The sequence below is a fragment of the Protomyctophum parallelum genome (genome assembly GCF_964188405.1).
Source record: "Protomyctophum parallelum genome assembly, chromosome: 10".
Lineage (NCBI taxonomy): Eukaryota > Metazoa > Chordata > Actinopteri > Myctophiformes > Myctophidae > Protomyctophum > Protomyctophum parallelum.
This window is the reverse complement of record NC_139704.1, coordinates 8042990-8060796: the sequence shown is the minus strand read 5'-3', so window position 1 is coordinate 8060796 and position 17807 is coordinate 8042990. Positions and strand designations below refer to the sequence as shown.

At 43.1% G+C, this 17807-nt stretch overlaps 1 protein-coding gene across 3 annotated transcripts in view; it reads right to left on the bottom strand.

Moving 5' to 3' along the window:
- Positions 1 to 410: 410 nt before the first annotated feature.
- The window catches only part of btaf1 (BTAF1 RNA polymerase II, B-TFIID transcription factor-associated), a 40288-nt gene continuing 22891 nt past the window's right edge, over positions 411 to 17807 (bottom strand). For 2 of the 3 annotated variants that reach the window (XM_083775740.1, XM_083775741.1), the window contains 17 exons: positions 17460 to 17616; positions 14748 to 14857; positions 13968 to 14169; positions 13300 to 13448; positions 12649 to 12801; positions 10250 to 10371; positions 9605 to 9772; positions 9392 to 9469; positions 9159 to 9288; positions 7955 to 8096; positions 7417 to 7547; positions 6819 to 6941; positions 5438 to 5590; positions 4154 to 4365; positions 3064 to 3223; positions 2215 to 2385; positions 411 to 1965 (listed from right to left, as the gene is read on the bottom strand). In XM_083775740.1, the coding sequence (XP_083631866.1) occupies positions 1819 to 1965; positions 2215 to 2385; positions 3064 to 3223; positions 4154 to 4365; positions 5438 to 5590; positions 6819 to 6941; positions 7417 to 7547; positions 7955 to 8096; positions 9159 to 9288; positions 9392 to 9469; positions 9605 to 9772; positions 10250 to 10371; positions 12649 to 12801; positions 13300 to 13448; positions 13968 to 14169; positions 14748 to 14857; positions 17460 to 17616 (2508 nt within the window). In that variant the 3' untranslated portion in view covers positions 411 to 1818. The remainder of the gene's footprint in view (positions 1966 to 2214; positions 2386 to 3063; positions 3224 to 4153; positions 4366 to 5437; positions 5591 to 6818; positions 6942 to 7416; positions 7548 to 7954; positions 8097 to 9158; positions 9289 to 9391; positions 9470 to 9604; positions 9773 to 10249; positions 10372 to 12648; positions 12802 to 13299; positions 13449 to 13967; positions 14170 to 14747; positions 14858 to 17459; positions 17617 to 17807) is intronic. The other variant, XR_014569904.1, reaches the window with a different exon arrangement.

Below are 17807 nucleotides of genomic sequence, written 5' to 3'. Positions count from 1 at the left end.
AGTCTGAACTAAGTACTGCACCCTCATCGATAACATTATGAAGAACGATAGGTGACAGAAATTATAAATTTTCATAATCCTACAGTATAGGATTCTATTGTAACATCGGAAAACTCTTACCAGATTCTTATAGGAATTCATAATCCCATAGAAATTCTATTGAACATTTGAAAATGTTCAAAATCTTATCCCAATGTTCCGAAAATCCTATAGGATTGTTTCACCAGGGATACTAAGATAATATAAAAATAATTATTTTCTTTAAAACCTTGATTTTATTGTGATACTGATAAATGGGACGTCACAATGATCGAAGCTGGAACACAATCGATTGATTGTTTGATCATTAAAACCACTGCTTCAGAATTTCCAGAAACAATTCCTGGACAAAAAAAAACAACACCACTTACTTCAAAGGTCTGTAGAATTTAATACAATTCCAACAGTTTAGACAAAAAGCAGCGATTACAGAAATATATACAAGTCAGAATTATTATTTTTAAAATACTTTTGTGACAAGTCCTCAAGTGCCATGAGTCTCAACTTGGCCCGAGATTCAGTCCCTGCAACGCTGCATCAGTGCGGTGCTTTTCCCAAGTTAGATTTCATCGTGTAAGGAGAAGCAGTTCATAACAAGATTCTCCCATTTCTTCAATTATATAAAAAAAAGAAGACCATTTCCTTGGCCAAACATGAGTGTGTGTGTGTGCTTTACAGGCATGCATATATAGACTGCCGCCCTCTGCAGGGTGGGAGGGAGTCTCATACTGTCACTACGCATCCCCTATGCAACTTTGAAACCCATCCAAGCCACATACTAACTGTCGTAGCACAAACTCTCCAAAACACATTGCTTGCTACAAAAAAAAAAAAAAAAAGAGCAGCTGGCTTGACTGTGTGTGTGTGTGTGTGTGTGTGTGTGGGGGGGGGGGGGGGCTGTTCTCTTGCAGGCTCTTCACATCCACCGCCACCATTTCCCTTAGTTATACTAAAACATGGTTCCTATCCAACAAGTCCAAAACCTTCGGCAGGTGTGCTCTGGTATTGGGAGTGCTTTTTAAGACTTTGAAGAGAAAGAGGGGTCAGGGGTAAAAATGTCTGTTAATACTGTACAATTGCAATATGGCATGAGAGAAGGGCGGGCAATGCTCCAAGGCTGGCCACCTGCCTCAGTAACTAAACCATAACTCAACTATGATGATATACCGTGTATACTGCAGAGGCTACATATTAATATCGTCCTATGCAGTAGTAGTCTGCCTGTGTTAAGGGAACAAAAGCAGATGTCTCACACTAGGCACAAATGTAAACAAATATTGTGAGACAATCATTGCAGCTGGATAGATAAATCACTATTGGCAGCTTCGCAACTGGCCTTGAGGAAAATATAATATATCCTGACCCGACGTGCCAAACAGAAACATTGGCTCCTCCCTCCCCACTTGCCTGTATCTGAGAAATCAGGAAATGGAGGATGAATAACTTTTTCAGAAAATATAATATCTTCGACGTACATTTGTTCCTATATGTGGCGTGGGGCCTCTGTCTGGACCCATGCTAGCTGGGTATGACTGTGTGTCGTCACTCTGGACCCATGCTAGCTGAGATGACACCGTGTTGGTGGTGGGTGGGTGGGGTTCTCTAAAAATGGGTTCCAGGGACCCTCAGTGTTCCTTGAGGGAGTTCCAAATGGACCCTTAGTTACAGGTTTGCAACTGAGTGCGTACGGATGGAACCAAATAGGTTCCATTGGGGGGGTATGGCGCGGTGTCTGTGTGTGTGGTACGGTATGCGATGCTACAGCCAGCGGCGGTGTCACTACAAGGAGTGCATGAAGGTGTCCAGGTCGTACTCCGTGTCGTACTGCTGCTGGTCCCACAGCTCTCCCAGGTCGTCCAGCACGGACTTCATCGAGGCCTTGCCTGAGGTGGACGGAGACGCATCGCTCCTCTCACCCTTCTCACCCTGGTCACAAGAAGAGTTACACATTGGTTGGGTAAAACACGGGGGCGAGGATACAGCTCTGTTGTTCTAGGCAAGCTTGATGTGCATTATATTAGGTCAGAGTTTCTGAAAAATTCTCAAAACTCAAACTGTTTTGATTTCATTTGCAGGTCAGATGTCTACATTCTATATCAATATTTGTTATGATTAAAATTACAAACTCAAGCAGCCTAAACCAAGTGCATTAAAAACAAGCATGATTGTCCTAACCTTGTCCAGAGTGAAGAGGTTGAGAAGCTGATCTGTGCCCATGCTCTGCAGGCTAGAGTTGTCCTGGCTGATGATCGTGTTGGCAATGCTTATCTTGAACTTCTGGAGTCCCATGATCTTCTCCTCCAGTGTGCCTCGTGTGATCAGCCTGTATACGTTCACCACCCGTTTCTGCAGGACAGAGGCACGTGTGGCAGAAGGCACTTGATGCAGCAGACCATTTTTCACTTTATTATTAAATACCCAATGTTGCACACCATTCTTAAATATTGGAGCCATCACAAGGCCTACATGGATTTCACTTGTACTGGCTTCAGTGAGATCTTGTACTGGCTTCAGTGAGATCTTGTACTGGCAAAGAAATGGGGTCTATGGACAGCACTGGTGTACATGTCACTATACAACTACTCTGGGAACTGACCTCAATTTTTGTCCATTGCATTGATAAAGAATGATGCACACTTATGGAAGGCTTAGCCCGGGGCATGATCCGGACTGGTTCTATTGTACAGAGATGATTACGTAAAGGCTCCAAAATGTGTCTTAAATTCAGCTTTTAAGCATAAGGGAGGCGCTTTAGCACAGTGCTGGTAAGAATACATTCACGAGCCTGCCCGAGTAGGTCCACAAATTGGGTTCAGAACCCATGTATATCAACACGAGGCATCCCCTTTGTATCAAGTCAGGTTGGGAACATGACTTAAATTGTCATTTAGACAGGACGGCGCAAATTAACGAAGAACACACACATACAGTAGTGTAGTGTAAATACAGCAGATTTAGCAAGGGTGCTACTGTAAGTGTATGAAGTAACGGTATCCTCCTTGTATAAAGCAAAAGGTACAGTACCTGTCCTATCCTATGTGCACGATCCATGGCCTGCAAGTCCCTCATGGGGTTCCAGTCGTGTTCGACAAACACCACCGTATCTGCTCCCGTCAGATTGAGACCCAACCCGCCCACATGGGTGGTCAGCAGCAGCACGTCGATGGAGGGGTCATTATTAAACCTGAAACAAACACCTTGATGAGGCGAGGAAGATTTCTGCAAATGCATTAAGAACATGACAAGACAGTCTTGACTCTTGTCCCTGTCCAATCTTTTTTTTTTTATCTGTCGATAGTGAATTATAGTAGTTTGAGAGCAAAGCCACACAAAACACCAAAATGCTGTGTTCAGTGGCAAAGCCGCACTATGGAATAAAAAATAATAATAAATTGGATTAAAGTAAACTAGTGACAATGGTCTGAATCTCCTTTGACCAAGGGAAATTACCTTTATAAATACTTCACCTACGAAAACAAAAGTGTTTCACAAGAACAATGTTGGTGTAACTTACTTACTCTAAAAGAGATTATAAAGAAAGATATAACTTTCACTCTAGACAACTTTCACTTTAACTTCACCAGGCATTTTCTGGTCATGCTTTATTCGTTTGAAGCTAGAGGTGTTCTGCCACGACATTAAAAGAATAAAAAATTATTTATTTTGTCCGAGCTTTCTTGTTGTATGTGGCTGGAATAATAATAGTGCTCTCAAACAAAGTGCATGCATACAGTAAACCTAGTAACAGCACACATACAGCTTACTTTTTTTTTTTTTTGCTTTAGATTTTTTCTTCAGTGTGCCATGGGCTTCAGGCCACCCTGAAACTGGGAGGTCGGGGGTTCGATCCCTGGGCCGGGTTATACCAAAGACTGTAAAAATGGGACCCAATGCCTCCGCGTTTGTCACTCAGCATCAATGGGTTGGATTGGGGGGGGGGGGTGTCAAATCAACTAATCAAACGATTCCCAGGTGCGGTACGGCTGCAGCTCACCGCTCCAGGAGGTGGGTCAAATGCGGAGAACAGATTTCACTGCGTTAACGCGTGTGACAAATCTTACGACTTTGACTTAATAGCAATATATACATTTCTCAATTTCAGGACACTACTGACCTGGACACTATGGCGTGGCGCTGGCCGGCCGGCACACTTCCGTCCAGCCTCAGGTAGGTGACGCTGGGCAGCTTGGGCTTCAGCAGGTCGTGCTCCACGATGTCCAGCATGCTCTTCAGCTGACAGAAGATGAGCACACGGTGCTGGGCCACCACGGCCTCTGTGCCTCCGTCCACCGCCCCGCTGCCTCCCAGGCCGCAGTCCACCAGCAGCTGGACAACACAAAGACACTCCGTCAGGGCTGGGATTCATCGCCACCATGGCTCGCCTACTCTCTCTCTCTCTCTCATTAGCAGTCAACAGTGCAGCACTATCTCCCTCTCTCTGTTTCTGGCACAACAGTGCACCTACTGGTGCTCATAGTCATACCACTAGTGCTCATGGCCACATAGGTAGGTGAACACGGACATTGCTGTTCCTTGGAGTGGTTGCAACACTCAAAAATCTATTTTTGTCACACATACAAAATGAGTCGAAAGTAATATTGCAAGAAACGCACAAAGAAAAGAGGCAGTCAGAAGGACACTGTTGTTTTTGTCAGCAAATTTAGATTTTAGTCATAGTCTCTTGAATAGTTTATTTAGTTTTAGTCACAATTTTGTCACCTGAAATGTCTTAATGTTAGTCTAGTTTTATTCAACTAAATATCATAGGATTTTAGTAGACTAAATCTACAGTTGATTTAGTCGACTAAAATGTATTTTGACAGGCCTTGATGCCGTGGTAATGACTGATTGGCTATTTTCAGCATGCAACCACGTGTAAAATGACTTATACTGGATCTCTAGCCCGCTATAGTGCCTTCCTAATATTTTAGGCCTTGAAGGCGTCCTTAGTGTCATAGTAGGTCACAAACCCGTAGTTGTCCCCGTCACAGAAAACACACAAAATTAAACACTTTGTCATGACAATAGAAAAGACAGAATCCAGTCTTTATAGGCTGGTTTTACAAGTGTACATTGCTTTTAAAAGAGCAACCTGGGGGTGTTGCCAGGATGCTCCAGTTATGAGCAAGGGTTGTTTTAGCACTGTTGTTGGCCCAGGAAGTAACACACAGAGCTTCCCAGGTTCAACGACATCTAGTGCATCTAGTTTTTATTTGTTGACGAAATTGTCAGTATATTTAGGCTCATTTTTAGTCATCATAGCTTAGTTTCCATTTAGTTTTCGTCAGTGGAAAAAGGCAGTCGACAAACATTCTTCGTCTTAGTTTTAGTCGACGAAAACAACACTGGACCACTGGTAGATCCGCCGGACCACTGGTTGAAAACCAGCGTCTCGTACCTGTTTGAGTGCAGACAGTTTGGGAGCGTGCTGCAGGTCTCGCAGGCTGGTCTTCTGCTCTGCCAGCTGCTCGGTGACGCGCTTGTACTCGGGGTGCTGTGGGGTCAGCACCAGGGCTGGGTGGTTACACAGCTTCCGCAGGTACTGCAGAGCCTAGAAAGATACCATTACAATAGGCACACGTTTAGCATAAAACAAAAAAACATTTGCACAGGTGGGTTTCTAAATCTTTCATTGTGAACATAAAGTCCTACAGTATATATACAGTATACGCTATACCGTATTGAAAACAAAAACCCACATAAGTACTTCAGTTCCTTCAGTTCTCAAATGTTACTAATTAAGCGATTTAGTTAGCCAACTTCAATCCACAATAGGTTTCTGTTTGCTTGGATATACAAGCGTTCATAGCACGTCACTTTGTGCCGCACTGCGAGCTTGTACATGTGCCATTTGGGAACATTGATGAAAAGGTTTGAAAAGCGTGAGAACTACCGATTTAGAAGGCATTTGTAATAATAATAATAATAATAATAAAACTTTATTTGTATAGCACCTTTCATGACATGAAATGCAGCTCAAAGTGCTTTACAGAACAATGGAGAATAAAAGAAAAGCAAGGCAATGACATTAAAAAACAAGCAGTAATGCAGTACAGTGAGGACATGAAAAATAAAAAATATAAGATCAATTAAAGGCAATGTTGTAGAAGTGGGTCTTGAGCTGAGCTTTAAAAATGTCTACAGAGGCTGCCTGACGAAGGTACAGTGGGAGCTTGTTCCATGCCGACGGCCCGTAGAAGCAAAAAGCTGCTTCCCCGTATTTTTTAGTTGCCATTTTTTGGGGCAAAGCGAGCAGGCCGGCGGTGGAAGACCTTAGGGGGCGGTTTGGGACATATTTAGGCAGGCAGTCATGTAGGTAGGAAGGTGCGAGACCATTGAGAGCTTTATAGACAAGTAAAATAATTTTAAAATCAATCCTAAAAACAACCGGAAGCCAGTGCAGCGATGCCAAAACTGGAGTAATATTATGTTCTCTCATCTTAGTTCTAGTTAAAACTCTGGCTGCTGCATTTTGGACAAGTTGTAATCTGTCAGTTGTTTTCTTAGGCAGTCCTGAAAAAAGTGCATTGCAGTAATCAAGCCGAGAAAAAACAAAGGCGTGGATTAGCGTTTTTGCATCGTCCAAGGACAAATAGGCTCTGAATCTTGCAATATTTCTAAGGTGAAAAAAGGCAATCTTGGTGACATGATTAATGTGTGAATTAAAGTTCAATTCAGAATCAATAATAACCCCCAGGTAGGTCTTTAATGGGTTAGAATGCATCTCTCAGTTTTGAATTAAACTCGGTATAGGACACGAGACACGTCTTGTTGTGTACCTGGAACACGTGACCTGTTGCCTTCAGTTTGGGCTTCTCTTCTTCTTGCTCGGAGGGGTTGGAGATCGTGTCCTCCACGTTGACCTTGGCTCGTGATTTGGCGAAGTCCTCGTACAGTTGAACCTGCACAACAATTAATAAAACTGGTTAATTAGACATTTTACACTGGAGGGCTTGTTAAACTGAAGAAGCACCTCAGGCACGTAACGGCACGCCGACGTGAGTGGAAGAAAAGGATCACGTGCACAGAGCCCCGTCTTCTCTCCCCACTCTAATCCACTCCTATTAAACTGCTCGTGCAGCGAGCTCTCCACAACAGCTTGTAACTTACAAACGGATAGTCATGTACATGCTGACTTTTCCCCCCGATTCTACGACATCCGTGCGCGTGATTTGGGAGCACTCGTGCACGGAATTGAACGACGGAAAATATTCAGTGAAGGTGGATGAAAAAGAAAAATCGCTATAAACCCAGGCACGCAATGAGTTTAACGAACAACAAAAAGGCTCTTCTTGATTATTCGATTGATCCACAAAGTCAACAAATGGAACAACGGCCTAGAAAATAATGCAGGGTTACAGGCAGCACTAGTAGTACCTGTAGGGGACTCAGGGTGCAGTAGTAGTCCTGAATAATTTTGGGAGGGAGGTCCTGTAGCACATCTTCTTTCATCCTTCTCAGGAGGAAGGGTAACACCTGTCGATGAAGGGCCTCCATGGCCAGGACACCTAGGAGACCGCACAGAGTGGAAATGTCAACATGAGCACCACTTCTGGAAACATCCAAATGGATTTTTATAATTTCATGAATTAATTCTGACTAAAGGCCTTTTCAGACTCGGCGCAAGTGACGCAGGAGTTGTGGCCTGGATCAGCGACAGGTCTGCTCATGAGACGCGCAGGACCCCTAGGCGCCAAGAAAAAAGAATGGCTCACCACAATCCAGGTCTCATCTCCTGTGGGCGTGTGCATGAAAAGGAGCACGCGCGTGCGACAATTTTTCGCAGGACCGCGACCGTCCAAAAATAAATGCAGCCTTATCATTGAAAATTAATTACACTCCCCGTCTGAAAAGGCCTCCACAGATTAACCAAGGCTGACCACCAGAGAGATCTGAGAGAAGGGATCATCCTCACCCGCCTCCTGCTCCCGTGATGAGCTCTTGGCATCGCGGCTGGCCAGGATGGGTTTTCCGTAGCGGGCGGCGAACTGGCGCTCCGTGCCCAGGAAGCCTGGCATGAGGAAGTCGAACAGGGACCACAGCTCCAGAACGTTGTTCTGAGGGACGAGGACATCCATCAGTGTCGTTTTTGGCAGCAAATTTTGATTTAATTTTAGTCAGTCTCTTGAATAGTTTATTTAGTTTTAGTCACATTTTAGTCACCTGGAATGTCTTAGTGTTAGTCTAGTTTTAGTCGACTAAATGTCATATGATTTTCGGCTTTTGGCTGAGGAACTTAACAACAAGTTTGGCACATGAGAAACTAACATATGTAATTAGGAAGAAACCTGCGGTATTCTATAAGATATGGGAGAAGTTCTTGGACTTCATTAAGCGAGGTGATATTGAAGAGGCTTTGGATGTATAGTGGTCAACTGAGTAGTCAGCTGTGGGGTGGGGGTAGGGAACTGTGCATTTGTTTGTTTAACTGTATGTAATGTGTTTTATTTGTTTTATTTTTCTTTATGTAATTTATTTATTTTTGTTCTGTATTTATTATTGTCAAAACATTTTGTGAGAAGATTTTGTTTGTATGTACTATGTGTGCTGCCATGGGGATGTGGGGGGGAAAAAAATATGTCAATCGTTTTGAAAATACTTCTTTGAAAAAAAAAAAGTCATATGATTTTAGTCGACTAAATCTACAGTTGATTTAGTCGACAAAAAAATATTTTGGTGGGCGTTGTCGTCGACTGCAAGCTCACAACGCGTTGCGAGCTTGTACATCTGCTATTTTCAGCATGCAACCAAGTGTAAAATGTTTTTAGCCGTTGACGAAATATTCAATATTAGTTTTAGTCATCATAGCTTATTTTTCATTTAGTTTCTATTTAATTTGTCAGTGAAAAAAGGTAGACGAACATTTTTCGTCTTAGTTTTAGTCGACGAAAACACCGACATCGATGTATACGTACGTCACAACAACCCATGCAAGACCTCCCACAAGCAAATCATTATCCAATCTCTAAGGACTGACTAAAAATGTATTCAATTATTTTAATAAACAATACAACCACTGATAAGACAGCATGTTCAAATGTTTTATCATCTACTCAAAGAACAAAAAAGGCCAGTATTTCAACAGATAAAAAGGTTATGATGTCTGGTGGCCTCTTTACCTGGATGGGCGTTCCTGACAAAATTATTCTGAAGTTGGCAGCCAGCTGCTTGATGGCCTTGGAGAGCTTGGTCTTCCCGTTTTTAATAATGTGACCTTCGTCGAGGATACAATAATTGAATTTTATATTTCTGAAAATAAAGAATGGAACACCGTGTCGTCATTACTTACTAGATTGTGGTAGACATTAATCCCAAGTGCAAAGATAGAGTGCTGATAGATACTGTAACTCACCTAAAAAAGTCAATGTCATTTCTGACGACATCGTAAGAGGCTACTACAAGATTGTGCTTTTTCACCTGATGCTGCAACCTGGGAATGAAAACATAATTATACAGTATAACATAGTAACATGTGAAAGTAGGAAGAGTTATTCTGTGTGCAATAGAGCCCATTGCAGGTCTAATATTAATTTTGACAGACAAATAACATCCCTGCATGTCTTACCTGACTCGTTCCGTAGGGGGCCCAGTGTAATGCAGGGGGTTGAGGTACTCTTTGGTGCAGAACTTGTTCACCTCGTCCACCCAGTGGCCCGTCAGGGTGGGAGGGCATACCACCAGGGACGGCAGGGGGTTGCTGTCCGCTGCCTTGGTTCTGGCATATTCCTGTGTCCTGAAACACACACATGCACGTACAAGCAGCCAAATGTTTTTAATGTTGCCATGCAAATGTTCTGTTTAGCCGAGTAAAAATGCAACTAGTCCAAGCTCCATCAGTTTCCCCTAGTCTGGACAAAACGTATAAAATCGTACGCGTCGCAAACCAATATCGCGAAGTTTCCTCATTTGCTTAGCAGTGTAGCCAAGTGAACCTGCTGCCCTCAAATTTTTATATATTTTGCCGCAGATCCCGATGCCTGAAAAGGTCTTGTGCCAGGGACCGCCAGAAGAGAAACAGAGTGTCAAACACAAAGTGACACGTTTTGAGTTTGTATATCTGCCATTTTTTAATACTAGCCAACGCTAAAATCGAAAATGACAGATGCCTTTACGTTTTTTAATAATGGGGTAAATCAATCTGCTGATTTACCCATCAATCTTTCAGATTAACAGATCAACAACCAATGCGATGATGCGAGTGGTGCAGTACCTGAGGTAGTGGTCCCCGGCCAAGATGCAGATGGACTGCAGGGTCTTGCCCAGACCCATGTCGTCACACAGGATGCCATGCAGCTTGTACTTGTTTAGGAAGGACAGCCAGTTCACTCCGTCCTGGACGAGAAGAGAGGGGAAGGTGGATCGTTAATTCTGAAAAACTCATTACGTGGGGCGGTGCCTGGTAGCTTAAGCCAAAGAGCATCGTCACTGTGTCACTGGCTGGAAACTGTGTACGTCCAAAACCGGTACTTTTCAGGAAATTGAAAAGAACAACCTGTGAGCGAACGGATCCGCTAGTGCTGAATATCCTTCAGGTTTCAGTAAATGGTCCTGCACCCCTCCTACTATATAGTACTAGGGGATAAAGTAAAGTTTAAAACCACAACGGAGGGGCGCTATCTCAAGCGAACGCGAGTTGCCGTGTCGAACGTTGCAGAGTTCACTTAGCCGACCTGATATGGACAGAATAGTAAATCATCGTTCCCCAGAGTCTTGCAAGTAGGGAAAGTCGCGAGAGAGAGGGGGGGGAGGGTCAACCTTGCTCTTGTAATAGAGTCCTGTCTGATCTTTTGGCCTTGTTATTCTTTCGTCTGGTCTCTCTCTCTGTGTGTGCGCGTCTTGGGGGTCTCTCTCTCTCTCCCTCCCCTTTCTCCTGACACAGGCTGTCTTGTTGTTTTCTATGTTGATGCTTATGCTCCCTCTTGTGGTAATGTGCCCACTTTAACACTGCATTAGCGCAGAGAGACACGGAGCGAGAGGGGGGTGTGGGCGGGTTGGCTTGACCGCTCTCTTCTCCTGTCTGCCCACGCACACCGCAACGGATCTACTGTAGTCATTCAGTCACAAGCTATCATTAGTATTTTTTCTTTGATTGGATACATGTGAATATTTCACCTACAGTATGACATGCCTGAGAAGTCTGTCTTTGGGTTTTATACAAGTCTTCAAAAAAAATAGTAGCATAACAATGCGTTGAGGATGATCATTTTCTGAACTATATTATTGTGTGACATTGTCATACTAAAAAGCTACACGGTTACTGCCCGACAGCAATGATAGGTTCCTTGTGAGCACCTGTACCCAGATTTACAGTATCCAAACCCATCTTGTCATGCCTCTCCTCTCTCTCTGCCCTTGGTTTCCTGTCACTCTAAAAATGACCCACCCGTAACTGTAGGCTGAAAATAAATCTGAAAAGAAAGGTAAATCAATGCAGCAATTTATTTCCCAGACAGCTGAAGCTGGTGTGTCATGACTTCACAAGGTTCACATGCACCATAATTAAGAGTGGACCAGGAGGTAGAGCTGCCGTCTTGGAATCGGGAGGTTCTCGGTTCGATCCCCGTAACCTTGAGCCAAGAACCACTAACTGCTCCCTATGAGCAGGTGGGTGCCTTGCATTGCTTCCACTGCCGTCGGCCCGTCGGTGTGTGAAATACTATAAGTGTTTTGGAGAAAAGCTCTATATAAATGCAGTCCATTTACCAGAAACAAGCTACGGCAGACTTGGCAGTCAGAGAAGAATTGAAGGTTAAAAAAAAACGACCATTCATAACCAGGTACTGCTACTATAAAGATGATATAGTTTTAAAATTTGTTCTAACTCAAGTGGATGCCAGGGTTCACACCACAACTTTAATAAAGACTGAACGATGTAGTCATAGTTATCGTTATCAAGGAACCTTGAACCTTATCGTTATAGTGCTTGGTGTGAACGGCCATTTAGTCAGGAACAATTTGTCAAGTACATTTCAAATGATGAATGTCTGTTACGACCGCCGTATGATGGCGACCATACGCCGCCATCATACGGCGGCGTATGCTGGCACTGGTAAGTGGGGTTTATGCTAACAGCTAGCGGTAGAGATAGAGTTAAGGGTACCACTTGAGAACCACTGGGCCTTGGTGAATACATTCACAATGGGTTTCCCAAATTCCCATGTCGTAAAGTACAAACGGCAGTAATAGCATTTCAGCTGGCTAACTCTGCAGAGCACCATTAAGTAGATGGATGGCTGGGTCAGCTTCGCTCCCAGCATAAAGCATTTCCAGAACCAACCGACACACGGGCCCACCCATCTGTTCCACTGCTTTAAAATGTGGCCCGTCAAGAAAGCCCTCCCGTTGTCAGCATTCTCCATTATCTCCTTCGACTCAGCTCTCCCTGCAGCAGTCAAAAATTCGAAAAATCTATTTCTGGAGCTGCCAGGAAAACAATGAGACTCCAGACGAAGTGTGTCTAAGATGCACAGCGCTGAGTTGTTTAACTTGTTACAACACAGAGGGAGTCATCTTTCACCCACTACTGGAGGACAGAGGGAGTCATCTTTCACCCACTACTGGAGGAAATGTCAAAAGAATAAAAATTAACACAAACACACACAAACACACCTGCTGGTACTTCCTGAGTTCTGCTTTAATGGGAACGGGGATCTTGTAGTTTTCCAACTTCCTGCCGTCAAGCAGTTGCTCCAGGAAGTGGCGTTCCCTGGCCTTCTGGCGAATCAGCTCAGCAGACATGGCCGGAGGGTCCGGTATGCCTGCCTGAAAGGACCACGAAAAGAGCAAACACGTTATCTCGACCATTAGACCATTAGAAGCAAGGGTGGCATTAATTGGTCCTCAATGTAGTGAATAGTACGTGCATGCAGAAGGTAGCAATTGGACACTTGCGCTCATGATTTGGGGCATTTTGTTCAAAACGGGCCATACCTGCAAACTTTAGATGTCAATCTTAGCCAACCACGATAGATTAAAAAGAAGAAAAAAAAAATCACACAGATCGACTATCATGTGTACCGACTTGTGTGATATTTGGATAAGATCTGAAGAATCGATGAATATAAAAAAATTGTTTCACATAAGTAGTCATCCACCTGGTAGCGTTTTGGTGTGTGCCAATAAAAAAGTGGAAATGTGAGTACTTTGTCCTCCATTAATAAAAACCTTTGGATGTGCTACCTTTTTGGGGATTTCTTTTAATACTCTCTCCCCTTTGCCTTCAGCCTGGCGGAGACAATAAAGCACTAGTGTGGTTTGTACCTCCAGGGGCAGCAGGCGGATGAGCGTGGCGAAGCACTGCGTGGCCATGAAGCGGATGCTGTCACTGGGGTCACTCATGCGGCCCAGCACCGGGACCACCAGCAGCACAATGTAGGGCACGATGTCCACATCCAACTGTTCCATGACACCTGGAGGGACGCCAGTCAAGGAGGGCAACACCACTACTAATACTACTACTGACTTTTTCTGATTCCAAAAACGCCTTCTAAATACTGACCTGAGTTTTCTGAAAATGTTCAAATATGTTATGCTGCTAATATACTGTACATACAACAAAAGGGGTTCCCGTCCTGAAGGGGTAAAAACACCCAAAAAGGGGTTCCCGTCCAGAATGGGTAAAGCAATGTGGTGCATCAACACAGTAACAGTTGCAGACATTTACACCAGGGAGCTGCTGCCCCATGCACAGGCAACCGGGCAGCTCCACCAAGCTCTGCTGGAGGATATATAGATGCTGAAGGGAATAAACAACTGTAGTCATTCACTTTCAGAACTTATTATTCACCTACTTTCTCCATCTCACAGAGTTCTCGGACCTCTAGTTCCGACAAACAATGACTAGTTAGCGCTGCTATGAAAAAGGTAGCGACGGTTCAATAGTCTGTGGACCGAGTCCAGTAATTAAAGCTTTCAGTGTAAAAGGATACAGGCCATGGCCTCGATGGCGCCTTCCTGCTTGGTGCAGTCCTCGATGGCGGCCAGCCAGGGCAGCACGTGCTCCAGGAAGTGGTTCATGGTCTCCAGCGTGGCGATCTTACTGAGCACGCCCACGCAGCGGGCCGCCATGTGGCGCACGGCCGTGTACGGGTGCTGCAGGCAGGTGAAGAGGTGGGGCAGGTACTGCAGCAGCTACAGTTCAACGCAGGGAAACAAGGAGAAGACAATGGGCTCTATGCACACACGCCATTTTGGAAAAGAACTTGGGGCACCTTTTCCCTACCGCTGATACCAATTAAGTCTCCGTTCCATTCTGGTCAACCTAAACAGAGTCAGGGACAGGGTGCTGCTATAGTGCCGACGGATCTGCAGCGACGAATAAGGAAAAACGGGCACGCGCACATACAAACACAGACACAAACAGACCCATATTCCTACGTAACAATGTTGGCTCACTGGAAACAATTTTCTACACCCGTGTACAAATGGAACCAAACTGGACCCTTGTGGGTCCATTTAGGTTCGACTCTCATTTGTACACTCTCAGAGTGCTGTGGGAAATTATTACGTTTGCGAACCACTCCACACTAAATCGAACAGAGCCTTAATTAGTTTCATCGGTAATTAGTTTCATCGGTAACACCTGTGAAGGAAGTAGGGTAGCGGCCCGAAAGTAGTACGAGCTAATCTGTGTGCATGGAGCTCATTACAATCACAATGGGTGTTGAAGATAGATAGATGTTCCACATCATTAGTTATAGAATTCTTACCAGATGTTTGAGTTCTGACGCCATGGCCCCGGCCGTGACCTCTAGGACTTGGAGAGAGTTGACCAGTTCCTGAGCGGCAGCATCTCCTCTCTCTAGCTGGGCCTGCACGTCTACAGTAACATTGATTCACAGTACAGACCACACTAGTCACATTAATGGGCAATTTATGGGTCTATATAAGCAGTTAATCCAAACATCTCAACCCCAATTAGATATTTAGGGTGAGATTTCCCCATAAGATTACTGTAGTGTACAATATGCAGATGAACACACTAGAAACAAACATAATTATGCCTTATCAATACATGGCAAGATTATTATTTATTTTTATTGTGCACAAACCACCGGGAAGCAGTACCTAAAATGTATTCATAATTAAAATAATACAGTTGAGAACAGGCGCAACACTCTTAACAATGAAATGGATGTTGTAATTTTTAATTAAAAAGGTGACAGGTCTATGGGATTCGAACAACCATCATGATCAAGCATCCAAGTTTAGGAATAGGGTTAACGTTTTGGCACCGTTTTACTGAGGTTAAGTTTCTGGTTTAAGGTTAGGTTTAACCATAATTCACTTAGGTTACTTTAGGAAAACCAGGCTGAGCAGTTACGCCCGGCCCGAGTTGGTAAATGGGCGACTTTGTTGGTATTCTGTAGGTTGGTGCCTTGCATGGTCTCTGCCATCGGTGTATGGATTGGATGTGTGTGTTGAATTTGAGTTGAGTTTTTTACAAAAACAGATAAACAACTAGAAAAAGTGCCCTTCTGGGCACAGGTCTCCACCAGGTTATCCACAGATCCGTGCAGTTAGAGGTAAAAACACTTTTGGGCCAGTTATAGCGCCACCTTGAGGCTGAGTTGAAATTGTTCATGTGGCATTTCGTCCTCGGCCTAGTGGGAATGTGCGTGCACAATTTCAGGGAAATCACGCGATGTGTTCATGATTTGCAGCATTTTGTTTGAAACTGAGCACTCCTGTGAACTTTGGAAGCCAATCTTAACCAATCAGGATGGAGTGTGAGAAATCTGAAAGACCCGTTTCGTTGAATGGCTCTAGAGAGACTGTGTACTAATTTGCGTGATGTTTGGACAAAATCTGTAGGTGTACTGTGAAAAAACTTGTTTTGCACAAAGCGGCCTCCTGGTGGCGCTATAACAGGCCGTTCTGGAAAGTTTGGGGCAGAGGTTCATGGTTGGCATCCAGGGAGTGTGTGTGCAGAATTTGGCATCGACCGGGTTAACGGTGGCTGAGATTAGCTGGTCACGGACGGACGGACACACGGACACACGGACACACGGACGGACGGAGTGCAAAACATACTCTCCCCATGCCTTCGGCTGGTGGAGACAAAAATAGGTTTAAGCAATTTACATTGCTTAATTTATATTACATTACTTAGTCAACGCAGTGACTAGTTCTGACCGAAAAGGTATGGGCTGAAGCATAAAGCTTATTTTGCCCACCTTTTTATATAATACAAATAATAATAATAATAATAATAATAATAGTCTGTGATCAATTATCACAGTAGCATAATTTATGAAAACACAAATGAAAAGAAAAAAAAAAAGAGTAATATAGAAATATTACTAAAAACAAAAAAGGAAAAGGAAATATAACAAAAGTAAACAGGATGTTGATTTACATTTGTCATTACATACTATAATATAATATATAATAATATAGATATGAATATAAATATAAACATAAATATAATTATAAAATAGAAATAAATATAACCATACTTATCTAAATGTCTATACATGAAAATGTATACATATTTGTTTTTGTTTTCTTTTTTACAAATATATACAGCCAAGCACCCATTCAACCGTTTTCTCATTTTGTTTGTTCTGCTGCTATATATGTATCAATTATCTTTGCTTTAAATAATTTCTTATATGTTTGTATTGACCTAGACAATTTAAGCTTGTTATCCAATTGGTTCCACAGTTTCACTCCTATCACAGTTATACATCTCCCCATGGTGTTAGTCCTTGCCTTTGTTGTTTTAAACATAGCTGTTCCCCTGAGGTCATATTTGCCCTCTCTTGGCTTGAACAGCTCCTGCATGCAGCTTGGAAGTGAGTTATTATGAGCCTTGTAAATTATTGCAGTGGAGTTGAGGTTGACTAAATCTTGCATTTTCAGTGTACGGTTTTCAATAAAGAGTGGGTTTGTTGGTGCATGATAGTCAGACAATTTTACAATTCTAATAGCTTTTTTTTGTAGCATAAAGATGGGATGAACTATGGTTTTATAAGTGTTTCCCCACACTTCCACACAATATGTTAAATATGGCAGTAGTAGGGATCTGTACAGAGTTTGGAGTGATTTTTTGTTAATGATATTTTTCATTTTGTATAATATTGCGATTGTTTTAGATAATTTTCTTTTTAAAGTGTCAATATGTGGTGAAGTTTTTCATCAATAATGATTCCTAAGAATTTAGTATAGTTTGTTTGTTCTAATTGTATATCATTTATTGTTAAATGGATTGGAGCATTTATATGAATGAATTTAGTTTTACTGATATTTAATGATAATTTGTTTATTTCAAACCACTTTTTTAGAATGTTGAGGTCCTTTTGTACTACATGCAGGAGCTGTTTAAGGTGTGTGTGTGTGTGTAGACATTTGTAGAATCGTGCTCTAAATGGGTTATTGATAATGAATAATTGTTGCTAGTATCAACTCAGGTAATTTACCAATGGTTTGGTCATCATCCACCGCGGTGGTCAGCGGCCCCACCATGGTCTCCCACAGGTATGGCAGAGACCTGGTGAGCTCTCGACCAAAGTGCCTGGCGATGGTCGTCAGGGAGAACTCTGCTCCTCGTCTCTGTACGAGACACGGCTTCTTACTCTGAAAGAACCACATGGAGAAGGAGATTAGATGAGAGATGAGATATACTTTATTAATCCCCGGAGAAGGAGATGCATGTCAAAAGAAATTATGTAGCTAAATCGTAGCTAAATCGTGAAAATGTGTGCAAATCTTTGAATATATTATATTCTTTCATGGCAACCGATTTTAACTCAAATCTTTGCTTCTGT